The sequence below is a fragment of the Eufriesea mexicana genome, unplaced genomic scaffold, assembly GCF_001483705.2.
Source record: "Eufriesea mexicana isolate 0111107269 unplaced genomic scaffold, ASM148370v2 scaffold4250, whole genome shotgun sequence".
NCBI lineage: Eukaryota > Metazoa > Arthropoda > Insecta > Hymenoptera > Apidae > Eufriesea > Eufriesea mexicana.
This window is the reverse complement of record NW_016912232.1, coordinates 2,036-16,484: the sequence shown is the minus strand read 5'-3', so window position 1 is coordinate 16,484 and position 14,449 is coordinate 2,036. Positions and strand designations below refer to the sequence as shown.

The following is a 14,449-nucleotide window of genomic DNA, read 5'->3' as shown; positions in this document are numbered from 1 at the left end:
AATCTCAAAGATACTTGTAGAGATTACAATGGCACACCCTACTCAAATTCTACTTGTAATTCTTAATCTAATCCCTGCGGTAGTGGTTGTCATGCAATGTTTGGAATAAGTGTGAGGAATGTTGTGTGGAAGAATGTGTGTGTGTGACGAGTATGACAGAGAGTCGTGAAAAACAATTAGTTGATAAATGACAGTCATCAGAAATAGACGTTGTGTGTAGGAGAGTCCTGAATAGATTATATCGCAGTGAGAAGCGAATTTATTTTACGTGATTTAATTATAATTTATTTTGTGTTGTTATACTGTTCAATAAATATTGTTATCAGTTTATCCATTTACTCACAGTCCCAACTGAGATTGGGGATCCGAAGAGGGTTTCTTATTCTCATAAGAGGAAGAGTATAACGATTAAATGACAAACGTAAAATAAATTCACAAACTTAAATTTCACAGTTAGCTATCTACCGCAAATCTAACACTCTTTATCTAAATAATTCGCTGAAGATACAAGGGAAGTTTGTCGAATATGTCGCGAGTATTAGCCATTCGTCGGGTAAGCATTGGCAAACGATTAGACGTAAGGGTTGCAATGTTGCAAACGACGTTCTTCGTATCACTACGAAAATGCAATATAATATACCGATGAGTGGCCACGTGTCTGTCAACGTTACTGACAACCACGCCCGCCATAATGCTGCGTCGCCTTAACGAGGACGCGTCCTTTGAAAACTTCTCCCTTCCTTCCCCTTTGGCAACCCCTTCTGCTGTCCGTCAACTCTCGAGAGGGGTTGCGAATTTAATGAAGCGTCCTTTAAATTGCGATACGCCGCGTCGAACGGGATATATTATTTGAAATTTCGTCCCAAAGATATCCACGTCTCTTTGATCTCTTCCTTTCTACCGTTCTTTTTTCGATCGCGTTCATTTCAATTGATCGCTTATAAGATGGATAATAGACACCCTCGACGAGTCCTTCAGGGTTAATTACAATTTTCTTCTGCTTGAAATGATAAGTGGAAGAGCGACGTGGTAAGATATTAATGCTTCCAAAATTGAAACACTCTAGGTGGTTTGAATAAGTAAGTCATCGAATTGGTCTCGAAGGTATCATAACTGTGTCATGGACAATATTCTCTATATATTTCGTATGAACTTAGTCCCGATATTTCGTGAAAATTAACAAATATCCGTCGTCGCTACATTTATCGAATAACTAAAATCAGAAGTATCCGTCAGAAGTTTCGGTAATTCGTTTCCTTTGGACATTCGTATAGTCTGTTTCACGTTATTCAAGAATTTTCTTCCAAAGGAGTATTTCCCATTATTCATCCGACGAATACACAAGATATCCTTTATATATGCAAAGTCAGGTATGCGTGAATACGACGGTTCACTCATCGATGTTCTTGGATGATTGATGAGCAGCGAGGGTGAGAAATCTTAAAGCGTGGCCTGAAAAAATGTAAGATCATTATAGGGGAATTTCCATAAGTGCCTAGATTCCAACGTGGCCTCCTGAGAATGCCAAGGATTTGGACTGTAAAGGGGAACGTTCTTCACAAGAGCTACCGTCAATACAACGTATATTAAATTTGCATTTTCCGCGTAATTGAGATTGTAGATAATATATCTTTACATAATCTCGATTAAATTGAAGATTTAATTCTATGTATCCGGTTAGGACAGAATTCTCCGATGCTATTCCTATCCTAATGCAAATACTTGTTAGAATTCGGTAACTTTTTGCAAGATTATTATATATCGTCAATAGGTCGTCCTCAATTGGCGACGGTTAATGAGGAACCAAATTTCTTGAGGAACGTTGTGGTTATAGTGGACTGTATTTTACGTAGTAATTTCGGACAACTCTTCTGAACTCTTCGAATATTATTGACTGACTGACTGGTACTGACCTAACTGACTTGTGCGACGCACGATCTTTCGGAGCCCACGGTTTCCAAAGGGAAATCGTTTTTCCTATTGGTCTTTGAGAGGACCGAGAATGGGCCCTCGGTCCGCGAATCAGATGCCCCCAAAGAAGGGAGGAACGTCTTCCCCGACAAGGTCTGCTAGTCGAGGAAGCTTCTCCCTCAAAGGGGGTTGCGGTGGGTCACCCGCACATTCGTGACTCTTTCTACAGTACCCGTTACTTTATGACTCCGAAAGTCGCGACATCGCACATGGCATGGTCCCTTTCTTTGCAGGCCTACTGTCAGCCAAATCCTAGGTGTTGTTGCCTGCTTTCTAACATTAATGGCTAAAGAATGCCTCGTGTCCGGTGACCCGAGGGAAATAAAGAATCGTTTAAAAATGTATTGGAAACGAAGATAGAAAGGACACGGAACTTGAACTAAAACAGCAATTAGAATCTGGCTGCCAGAAGACCCTAACGGTCTTCTGGGTCTATTCTGAACAAAGGGCCGAATGAAATACCGGAACGACATTCCAAGGCTTAACAATTATCTTATTCCAAAAATTCTCGAACTCGTTTCAATATTATATCAGTCTGAACAATGCACAGAACGTTGCATCGTTTGAAACTTTACAGGTCTTTGGCGTTCACTGTGAGCACAGCCAAGTTGTTCCTAATAAATTCGATTTCCTCGTCGGCACAGACGATCGAAAAAACAAGATGGAGCGCGTGCTCACGCAGCCAAGCATGGCAGCGCCCTCGTAAATGACGTTGCGTTGTCAACGAAAAGGTAGGCAACCGTCGGGCGGAAAACCCGGTAGAATTGCATTAACAATAAACGCATTAAGGCGAGGGTCTTTTGAAAGAGGGTTAGAGAAGTGGGTGGTGGATGGCATGGGAAGAGAAGGGAAGGAACAGCGCTACCCAATTATTCACCTAAATAGTGTAGGATATTTTCAGACATTATTAGAATACGATGGTCGAAGTGTTCCTGCAGAGAAGGCCCTTGCCTTCCACACGGGCTTAAAAGGGCCCGTTCTAGAAGATACAGGTTAGTTGTTTTTATTTCGTTGAGTTCGTGAAAAGTTGTATAGTTCGTTAAGAGTAATTGTTGTTTAAGTCGTTGGCAGTTCGTTATCAGTTCGTTAAGAGTTCTGTAAGAATTTTTTAAGAGCGAGTCCAGTAAGAGTTGTTCGTTATTAGTAGCAGTCTTTAAGAGTTTGTTAGAGTTGAGATTAAGTCAGATGCAGTCTCTAGTCTGCGAAAATTTTAGAGCCGAAGTACTCTCCAGCGTAGTAAAGACTGTGTGACTCCACAATAGGAACGATACTGGTCGATCCGGATCGACCAGTTTGCTTCTACATGTTCTTCGTTCCGTGTATACTGGGAAACCAGTCTTTGAAGTCCAGTCCGCGATGTCCTGATAATTCTATAAAACGTCGAAGCTTTTAGAAAGAAGAGCAAACTGTGAATGTATCCAGTCGATCGTCAATTTTAACAATAAAGGTCTTTTTCGCTTCTTTCCAGATTGTTCGATCATTGGTAAAATATCGTTTTATCGAAATATCGCTCTTGTCTGTATTAATGATTATTTCAGGGAAAATGATAAACATATAACGAGGTATGCCGTTTTAAATAGGTTGTAGATGGATAATTAGATAGATAGAGAAGAAAGGGGTGAGATTTTTATAGTAGATAGAGACACGAAGCTGGAATAGTTCGAGAATGTCCAGTATGTAATTACTTCCAAGTGTCGCGTGCTCCAAGACAATCGCCAGATTCGAATCCCATAGAAAATTTATTGAACCACTCAGAGTTGAAGATTCCAACAACAGGGTAAGTACAAAGGAAAGGTAAAAACAATGGTTAATAGGAATATGTATATGCATTAAATTATATTATTGTTGCGACGGCAATAATACTCGGAAGGCGTGTCTAGCCGTCCTTCTTGGGGATTAAGAAATTATAAATCAAAGACAAGGACTATGGACAGTAGTACTTGGGACCAGACCCAACAGACGGGACGCACGTGCGACTGACCCACCGAAACGCCTATGAATCTTAAAACTAAACAATACCAAAGGGAAACTTCCCTGGCAGTTTCCCTCTCCTAATCCAAAGTCCTGCTAAAACTCCTTGCCCAATCAGAAACTCTATTTTTTCCTCCACCTACAATCACTTTCCACCAATCACCGTAAACCTAGACTAGACAAGACAGACGACAGTTAGAAGTCAAAGACGAAACATCAGACGGTATCGAGAATTCAGACACAACGCATCAGACGGTTTTGAGAAGTCACATAGAACACAAGACGGTAGTGAGAAGTAAAACGCAACACATCAAGACGGTAGTTGGGAGAAAACGAGAAATCGAAGACGTAAGACGGAATACAAGACGTGAAACGGCAGAAGAATACAACACACGCACAAATTACAGATAAAACACATCAAATCGTGTAACAAAGTGTATATACAACACAAATTGCGCATTATTACACAGCCTAAGTACTCAGTGTCTCGTAAGGATTCGGCACACCGAGATAAGGCAGCAGCAATTATAACAACGTTGTCCTCATCCGCGTGGAGCTACATTTTAATCCTTTGCCACGCAACATTTTGGTCCTTCGAGCCGGATTTTGTCAACAATTATTTAGGAGATATCATTTCAAAGATCGAACACTCTCGTTTACACCTGTCACAATTGGAAAGTTAAGAATTACACGTGATGATTTGCAAGAAGATCGTTGTTCTTTTATTTCCACATCAGTGACATCGATAATGACATTCTATCTTCGTTGGATCGCGTTCATCGTGTTCGCTCTTGCTCGTCACGGAATTAAGAAACGTTTCGAGGGATGTCTACATCGCGACAGACAAGCAGCGCGGGTGAACTCGGAGGGAAGCAAAAGGGTAGCAAAAGGGTAGCAAAGGGTAGCATGGAAAGAGGTAAAAAGAGGAGACGGGAGCGAGCGTAAAAATGGTGAAACCGGGTGCGAGGGGTCACCGCGATGGAACCGAGTAATTTCAGGAGAAAGCTGAACGTAGGTTTCCTCTTTTCTTCATTTCTCGTCTTCTTCCGCGTGGCTCTTGGACCAAAGGAAAAAATAGAAGAGAAGGAAGGGAAAAAATGAAGACGAAGAAGAGATACGTGGTCGAGTATGCGATGCCGGTACCTACGCTTCTCTTCTCCTCGCCGAGTTACACAGTTCACTTAAAGCTGAACACTCACCGACGTCACCATGGTGCCACCGTCTAGCGAGGTTTCTAAACTTCTGGCGAGTGATACGGGAAGAAATACTCGAGCTTTTCTCTTCTTACCTTTTGCCCCTGACAAATGAACAAAGTTCTGCTTGTACGAAATCCGAATGTTAAAATATCGTAATAAGCGATATCTTGTATCTTCGAAGATTACGATATTAAATATATTACAAGATATTAACCCTTTGTACTCGACGATATTTTGGCTATAGAAGAATAGAAAATCAAAGATTCTCTACTAAAAAACTGACGATACTTTTTTGACCAGTAAATAAAGAATTGTATAATAATAGAATTGTAGAATTATTTGATTTCGATACCTCGCATACTGTTACATTACATTAAATTTGATATATTAATTAATATCGATCTTCCAAATTTTATGAAATGGTGACTGAAGATCACCTCTCGAGTATAAAGGTTTAAACATGGTGGATTGAATAAAATATTGCAAAATGCTAAAATCGCAATTGTTACTTGCAATTATTATCACGGTACAGGATACACGGTATGAAGAAAATAAAAATCTTTGCAAATAAATTGTATAAATTGGACGAAAGTAATTCATAGAAATTACGGAAAATTCGAGAAACAAAAAATCTATGATTTATAAAAAAAAAGGAAGATCAAACTGTTTATGAAAATATAAAGTAGCGTGCAGAGCACACTCCTCGAGATATCGGAAATAGCCTAGGAATCGATGGGACGTTTGGTTCATAATTCACAGAAACGTATAGACAAAATTTCATTTCAGTGTTATTCCAGTTTATTTAAAATAATATCTACAATGACATGTTACATTGAAAATTTTCTGCCGTCGATAGTAATAAATTAATCATGTGGTTATCTGGAAAATAAACAGATGAATATCTAGTATTATATCATCACGAATCATCGTAAAGTTCATTTACGAAATATAATCTTTACTCCTAGAATGAAGCAACGAACCAGAAATGATTGCTTAACCTGAATATTGAAAAATTCTTTCTAACAGGGAGAAACGATTATTTTCTATGCCATAGATATCAGTCCACCCTTTATACGATAAATATAACTGTTCTTTGATAAAGAAATTATATAGATTAACGAATTAAAGACTAACGACTAATAAAAATTATAGCTCACTGCGTATTGTGTCTAAACAAATTTTTCCAAGTCATACATCGATAACAAACATTAAGGATCTTTACTCTTCGGGTTCGTGGACGAGGAGGAAGAAACGGCTGTTCCCCTATCCGTCTGTCTATCCATCGGATAGACGTTCGACAACGGGTTACACTTTCCGCAGGGCTGCTTTTGATCCACGTGGGAGACACGGAATGTTACAGAAATCGACGTACTTAACTAGGAGAGGAACGGAAGAGTGCGGTATACACTTTGCGTTCTATTCGCCGCCGTCGATCACCGATGAATCTTTTACACGACCGTCAACCGATTTAGAACCTTACTCCTCCACGGAAAAATAACACTGTCGATCAAAGTTTACCTTTTCCTCTAATCCCAATAATAATAATGTAGGATACCAAAAGAAATCGCGAATCGGCTATTGCCAAGAAAAACAAATTGTAAACCGATCGATATCTTCTAGAAGCAAATCGAAAAGTTATTCCATATAACAAAATTAAAGCGTAGGTTAAGGAGAGCATAAAAGCGTGGTCCTTGACAAGCAAAACAGAGTCCTTAGAAATCGGTTGTGATCAGCATAAGCGTGACTCGCTTGGTGTTGGAAAGAGGGTTTTAAAAGAGTGCGTCCTTGTGTGTTTTGATTTCGTTATCTTGGTGTTCTTTCCCTAAGTTAAATCAGTTTACGAGTTTTGAGTTTTGGTTATTGTGTTCTTGTTCTTTCGATACTTTTCGGTGTCTCAAGACCAGTATTCGCCATCCTACAATAATAATAATAACAATAATAATTATCTAATCCAAATAATATCTAATAACTGATTCTCGCAGAGCTTGCTATAAAAAGAAATCTTGAAGAATGATCCTGAAATTTTGTGTCCAGATATCGTATAGCTATTAACACTAGAACTACCGATCTTTAATGGATACCTAACTATAACGTGCACAGATTATAGTAATTTCAGCGATACGATGAATATGATTGAATATATTGATCGCAGCTCTCTTTTAATACGAGTTGATACCACTTTTATTCTTAAAGCAGGTGTATTATGTGTTCGGTGATTGCAAAAAGGAAAATTCTGGGACAAATCATATTGACTAGGTTGGTAGTTCTAGTGTTAAACATCTCGTTTCGAGCTGTTATCGCAACCGATGAAATACGCCTTCGAATGTAGAAAACGCGTTTCAGAGGATCGCTTGATCGCGACAAGTGAACGTTCCGTTCTCGCTGTGCATGATACTAGACAGCGTGAAAAGAACAGTCAACTAATCGATGGCACAAACCGGAAAACGAACTGGTCGGTCAGGGTGGTGGCCTTTTCTAAAAACGTTTTTAACGTTGGATTATTTTTCACTCTGCTTCCAACATGGTGACGCGAAATCGCACACGCACGCCATTTGCGTGGCCAAATAAAATTGCAACCACGTAAAAGTGTTCCGTTCGTGCGATTTTATAATACGCTTGCATCACTGGTCTTTCCCTTTCCCTCTTTCTGTTTCATTTCTTTTTTCAATTTCTCCCTTCTCCTCTCTCTTTCGCTCTATCTGGTATAGCCATCCTCTTCTACCACTCGCCCTGTCTTTTTCATCGCTAATTTACAGCTTCGCTATAATTTTCTTTTTATCTTTATCTCTCAGCCCCCCTCTCCCCCTCTCTTCGACTTACTCCCAATGGATTAAACATTAACGAGAGAGAAAAGCTGCAGACTGGATCTCCGAACAAACACGATCGACGAATATAAAGTATTAAGCCTTGGAATGTCGTGCCGGTATTTCATTCGGCCCTTTGTTTACAATAGACCCAGAAGACCGTTAGGGTCTTCTGGCAGCCAGATTCTAATTGCTGTTTTAGTTCAAGTTCCGTGTCCTTTCTATCTTCATTTTCAATGCATTTTCAAACAATTCTTTATTTCCCTCGGGTCACCGGACACGAGGCTTTCTTTAGCCATTAATGTTAGAAAGCAGGCAACAGCACTTAGGATTTGGCTGACAATAGGCCTGCAAAGAAAGGGACCAGGCCATGTGCGATGTCGCGACTTTCGGAGCCATAAAGTAACGGGTCCTTCAGGAAGGATCACGAATGTGCGGGTGACCCACCAGCAACCCCCTTTGAGGGAGAGGCTTCCTCCACCGGCAGACCTGGTCGCGGAAGACGGTCCTCCCTTCTTTGGGGGCATCTGATTCGCGGACCGAGGGCCCACCCTCGGTCCTGTCAACCACCAATGGGAAAACCGATTTCCCTTTGGAAACCATGGGCTCCGAAAGATCGTGCATCGCACAAGTTAGTTAGGTCAGTACCAGTCAGTCAGTCAATAACATTCGAAGAGTTCAGAAGAGTTATCCGGAACTACTACATAAAATACAGTCCACTATAAACACAAAGTTCCTCAAGGAATTTGGTTCGTCATTAACCGTCGTCAATAGAGGACGACCTATTGACGATATACATAAAGTATGCAGCGTCACGGAAAAATGAATAGAAGCACGAAGCAAAAGAGAGGACGCGTAATCGTGGCCAATGGAGGAAAATGGTCGGCAGCATACCGCTTAATGACTGATAATGCAAGCATTATACCGAACGTACGATGTTCACCATTGATCCAGATGCGAACATCGTGACGCGTGATTGGGTTAATCGGCTTAACGACCGCGCGTACACCAGCCAAACAAATTGCCCGTGATCGACGCTCCATCGTAATCCGGCTCTGACCGTTCGTGATCGTCCTTTTCTCTTTCCATCAGAGCTGACTTATTGCTCGTGATTTCTCGCAGGAACCCCATGGATGCGTCCACGTTACGTTTGAATTCGCATCGCTGGTAAGGATAACTAACTGCATCGATGGTTAAGATCTGGAAAGGGAAGTGATTCGAAATAAATTTCACACTCGCAGCAGAAAAATCAGTATCTTTTAATGAAAAGCAATTTTGCTATGTCGGAATAGGAGCCAAACGATTCTATCGTTATCCGATTTCTCGATTAAAAAGGGAATTCTTCGAATTAGATTACAACAACTAGCAGCAACGTATTCTAAAGATTGATAAACGAATGTGACATTTTGAATTTCATTTTATAATCAAAATATATTTTATTTTGCGAAAAACGATATATACGATTATTACCTTCGAGATAAAGCCTGGGTAAAAATTGGTCTGCAGGACGATATCGTTTGTACGAGACATCTCTTTTGTGTCCTCAACAGTATACCAGCACGAATGCATCAGCACCTACAACTTTTAATATTCACAACCAAATTTACCGTGCGAGTAGACACTTTACTGTTCGATAATATTTATGTAGGATCGCGTTGTGGATAGGCTAAAATAATGTTGCGTTCTTTCTTAATACAATAAGCTTATACTTAATTTCCTCCATGACGTTAGACTTCTTTCGTACGTAACGAATTTCTTAGCTGATCCTTTCAGCATACGTTTTGTATACAGCAGCATTTGTATCTCGTTCCAGTCCAATAACGTATTTAATTCTTCGAAATCTGCAATCCATTTCTCGATCGGTAGCTTGTCGTCTGCTGAAAAATGTACTATACTCTCGTCGACGTCTTTTATCGTAAATTTGTTGCTACGCCTACTGCTTCGCCTGTGCATTTGGTCCTTGCTTCGCCGTCTTGTGGTTTTCCTTTTGTACCCACTCGATGCATCGCTGTCATCGTCGGATTCATTGCTCTCCGTTTCTTCGTTGTCGGATACTTCTTCTTCCGCGTTGCCTTTAACATGGTTTAATAACCTCTTTCTCAATTAGTAGTCTCTAGTGATCTTTAACAAACTTCAAGAGGTCTATAAGATAGTGTCTAAGAAGTAAAAGTCGAGCGTACCAGTAGCAGATCTCTCTAGTTTCGTAGCCGTTGATATAAGTATAAGCTTATTATATTTTAATAAGAAGTAAAGCAACGCTATTTTAGCTCCTTCACCCAACGCGATCCTACATTTATGCGAATTAAGAAGAAAACAAAATATATAGCAGCAAAACGATAAACCCAAATTGTTGTCAAGACAATAGAAATAAAGGCTACTTTGGTACTATATCAGCAACAACTTTATAATTATTACGTACACACGCACAACTTACGTTAGAGTACAAGGAAGTACCTCGAAAGTTACTTCCTTCAGCGCGCGTTAAACAATTTAGGTATCAATAAATCGAACGAGATTTATTTAACGATATAAGACAAGTCATAATTGAAAATTGACAGAGTGCACGTTAGCAACTGATTAAACTGCTTTAGGGGGTCGATTATAGACGAACAATGACAGAAGGTCAACACTTGGCAACCTGGTGCGAGCACGAAGTATTATTAGTTGTGAAAACTCATTACAGCTGAATACCGATTAATTTCACTGGAATTTCTTGTTAAGTAATTTAGTAAACCGGCCTCGAAAGTACCTCAGTTTGGCTTCCAGGATCTCTTGCGCGAACAGTCGCCACGGCTGTAAACGTTGATCGTTAATTAACCAAAACTGAAACCTTGCGCTTCTATGCTAGAGTTACGACAATATCGATTACATTGTTCGGATTCTCCTTGAGCTTCGGAATAATTATGAAAGGGACAAGCCCTTTCGTGGATCACAGGAATTTCGATGGTTTATACGCGTAAATTTACGTAATTAATTGCTTGCTTCGATCTGAGCACATTTATTTCATTATCCGAAGATAATTTCCAGGAAATCTATGAGTAAATTCACTGCACCTATTAATTTCTCTAAATTCCCTCTTCATTCATGAACATCGGTTAATACCATGTCCTTGTGCTTCCATGTAGAAATGTAATTTTAACAAATGAGAGAAAATTTCAGTGTATCGGACTTGAAGAAATAGAAAATAATAACGCTGCACATAATTATACGCAAGCTCGGAACAAGATCGAAGGGAAGATGGCAGACATATATCATAACCTATGGATGCACTAGTTATCGCAACCATCACCATCATCATCATTATCAGAGCTCGATGAGACAATAATTTGAAGAAAATAGTAGTTATGCGACAGGAAATTAAACCAAATATTGAACTAATTGGAAAAATAATCTTCGCACCTGTCGAGTACGGAATAAATACAGTGGGAATGGTAAATTTCATGACAAGTACTTATATATTGATTGGTGTATTCGAAAAATACGATTACAGAGTTTCTTTAACGGAACAGGATGTTATTAACACTAGATTTACGGACGCTATCTGTATACCTATTTCTAAGGACATCTGTCAAATTGACAGGTAAAGGAAACCACGTGCCTTTTTCTTTAACGATTAGTTTAATTTAAAAACAATTATATATTATATTAACAGTCTTAATATAAGTTAACTAAATCTGTTACTAGATTCCGTAAATCTAGTGTTAAGAACGTTAAATGGCTGCATTAAATTTATCTTCTACAAAAAAAAAAAAATAAAAAAATACCCAAGTAATTATAGTCTGAATTTTAATAATACAAAACATTATGTTTATTAGAAATAGACTCGTTACAATTACTGTGTACGAGTAGACAATGTAATATGACACTGAACAAAATTGCAACAATAGGTCAGGCGTCGAAATAGCGAACTGAATAGCAAATATCATGCAGTCGAGGTGGAGGATTCCTGTATAACACCTGTACATAACGAAACGAAAACTCGGAAGTTCAACTTCCTTACCCTTCTTGGTTACACCAGATATCGCGAAGTGACCAACAGAATATTGCCACGTTATCGACAGACTATCGCGAAGTGACCAACAGAATATTGCCACGTTATCGACAGAATATCGCTACATCACCGACAAATTACAGAATTTAATTTCAGCGTCAAAAATCTCGTCCACGGTATGAGCACGCATATCTTTCTTATCCGTTGCTGGCACGTGTTGCTTCCAACGTTACCGATTCAACTTGGAAGATTGTAGCGTTACCAGTAACTGAAACAAATACTATGTAATACTGAATGTTATTATGAATTTATTTAAAAAATATGGAATACTTTTCCTTGGAAATGAAACATTCAATAAGAAGAATTATTAGTATCATTAATTCTCCTATATGTAAGATGTTCTTACCCTATAATCATATATATAAGTTACTATATATTAGGGGGACCGAAAAGTAATCAAAATTTTGTTTACTCGCGAAAAACATTTATTTATTAAAGAAATCTTAAATGCTAAGCAACAAAATAATTTCCATCATTTTCTAACGCTTTTTGCCAGCGTAAAGGCAATTATTCGATTCCCTTTTTAAAAAAGCCCTTCGATTTTTCATTGAAAAACTTTTCTAAGTGCGTTTTCACTTCTACAATATTGGTAAATTTTTTACCTCTTAATGTATGCTCTAACGATCAGAAAAGGTGATAATCCGACGACGCGAGATCTGGTGAATAAGGTGGATGAGGTGAAATTTCCAACCCAAGCTTTCTTATTTTTTCCTGTTATTTTTGCAGCGTGAAGCCTCGTGTTGAAGGATCCTTTTTTTGTTATTGACCAAAACAGATCTTCTATTGTTGGCCTTGACATCTTTCCTCCTTGGTAAAACAAAAATTTTTTGACCAAAAATAAAATTTACAACCAAGCTTGGACGTAATAACAAAACTTCCCTGTTTACGGGACCGTGTCTCGACACAAATTAACTGTGAATGAGCTCATCGAAGAAATTTTGATTACATTTTGGTCCCCCTAATATGTAGAATTCCACGATTCTGCAGGAATAAAATAAGACTGTTATTACGATGGATAGAATTACGATGGATAGAATTACGATGGTGAATTTTATAATGTAGAGTCACAGAGTCTCTACTTCGCTGGAGAGTACTTCGGATACTCAGATTTACTGCAGAATAGGGACTGGATTGGTTTCAGTCTGTATTTTCGACTCGACTTTCACTGAACTCAACTCTCTACAATAACTCGCAATGACCACTCTCAATAACGCTCGCTCTAAGAGACTATCTTAACTCTGCCTCTATCTTCCAGAGCGGGCCCTTTTAAGCCAGTCTGGAAGGCAAGGGCTTCCCCCGAAGGAGGAGAAAACTCCCTCCACACAACACTCTGGGGTAGGAGGGATTCCTCCTTCAGGTCAGGCTCTCCGAAGGCCCCGACTTCCTGAGACTCATCTGACCGCCAGGCTCTAACGGGACCTTTATACCTGGTGAAGTCTAAAGATATCCTACATTCTTACAATAGTAAATAATTATCGAGAAGAGTTAAACAAAATAAATGGGGAACTAAACGAGGGAAAATTCATCAATCGAATGAAACCAGTTTCATTTCGTGATATTATTGGTGTTATTTGAAGCTCGTTATATAATATTCAAATCAATAAAGATATAAAAACATTACACAAACTGTGAATTGTTTTAATTTGTTCTCAAGGAACAATTTGCAATGAAGACATAGACATACCAAAATCAATATTTGTGAAATCTTGCAAAGAATTCATAATCACCACGATTCTAAAATTCTTCCAAAATGAGAACTACATGAACATTTAAAGCTGACATCTAAATCGCAGCCAATTAGCTCATATTACTTGCTATATCATTCATATTTGTAGCATAGTTATTAGCTATATATCTTATCGTCAGTTTTTTAGTAGAGAATCTTTGATTTTCTATTCTTCTCTAGCCAAAAAAATCCTCGAGTGCAAAGAGTTAATTCTTTCTGATTTTATATCTCAATTAAATAAACAGACCTTCATCTCTGAAATTACTATCTAAATGAACATCCCCTCCTCTACCTGTTTGAAAATTGTAAATAATAATTTGTAAGAAATCTACATTTATTACTCGAGAATGACATATACTATCTCCGCAGTTTTCTAAACAAATACTTCATAAAATCTAAGAAAATATCATTAATGTTACTAATATGAAATGGAACGAGCTATAAATTTCAGGTTTTCTCGTAAATCCATGCCTAACGCAATAATAATTTGTGAGTTAAATGAATATTTAAAAGAGGATTCTAATCCAAAGAAAAAGATTAACAAGTTACAGAACCGAACACCAAAAGTCACAGCCATAATATGTGGACATTTATTTCCAACATGATACAAATCACGTAATATAATGTACGACGAAAAGTGATTACTATATAACGACATAAAAGGATCTTTATTTAGATGTCCACGAAACATCATGATATGGTTAATAACGACGCAATTCCTGTAAGACTG

General features: G+C 38.5%; 1 protein-coding gene across 3 annotated transcripts; it reads right to left on the bottom strand.

Moving 5' to 3' along the window:
- Positions 1-447: 447 nt before the first annotated feature.
- Positions 448-10,349, bottom strand: LOC108551466 (uncharacterized). Of its 3 annotated transcripts, none has more exons than XR_001890483.1 (3): positions 9,413-10,349; positions 8,868-9,142; positions 448-1,452 (listed from the first exon to the last, which is right to left on the bottom strand). XR_001890483.1 is itself a non-coding variant. In XM_017905637.1 (2 exons), the coding sequence occupies exons 1-2, from the start codon at positions 9,509-9,511 to the stop codon at positions 8,933-8,935; spliced, it is 309 nt and encodes a 102-aa protein (XP_017761126.1). In that variant the 5' UTR covers positions 9,512-10,349; the 3' UTR covers positions 8,809-8,932. The 3 variants fall into 3 exon arrangements, 1 of the variants encoding a protein (XP_017761126.1); XR_001890482.1 differs by having other exon boundaries at positions 8,877-9,142; XM_017905637.1 differs by lacking the exon at positions 448-1,452 and having other exon boundaries at positions 8,809-9,142.
- Between the last annotated feature and the right edge of the window lie 4,100 nt (positions 10,350-14,449).

Coding starts and splice junctions, on each gene's coding strand:
- LOC108551466 (XM_017905637.1), bottom strand. CDS start 9,511: ATGCATTCGTGCTGGTATACTGTTGAGGACACAAAAGAGATGTCTCGT. Junction 9,143..9,412: donor ACCCAGGCTTTATCTCGAAG/GTAATAATCGTA, acceptor TTCCCTTTCCAG/ATCTTAACCATCGATGCAGT.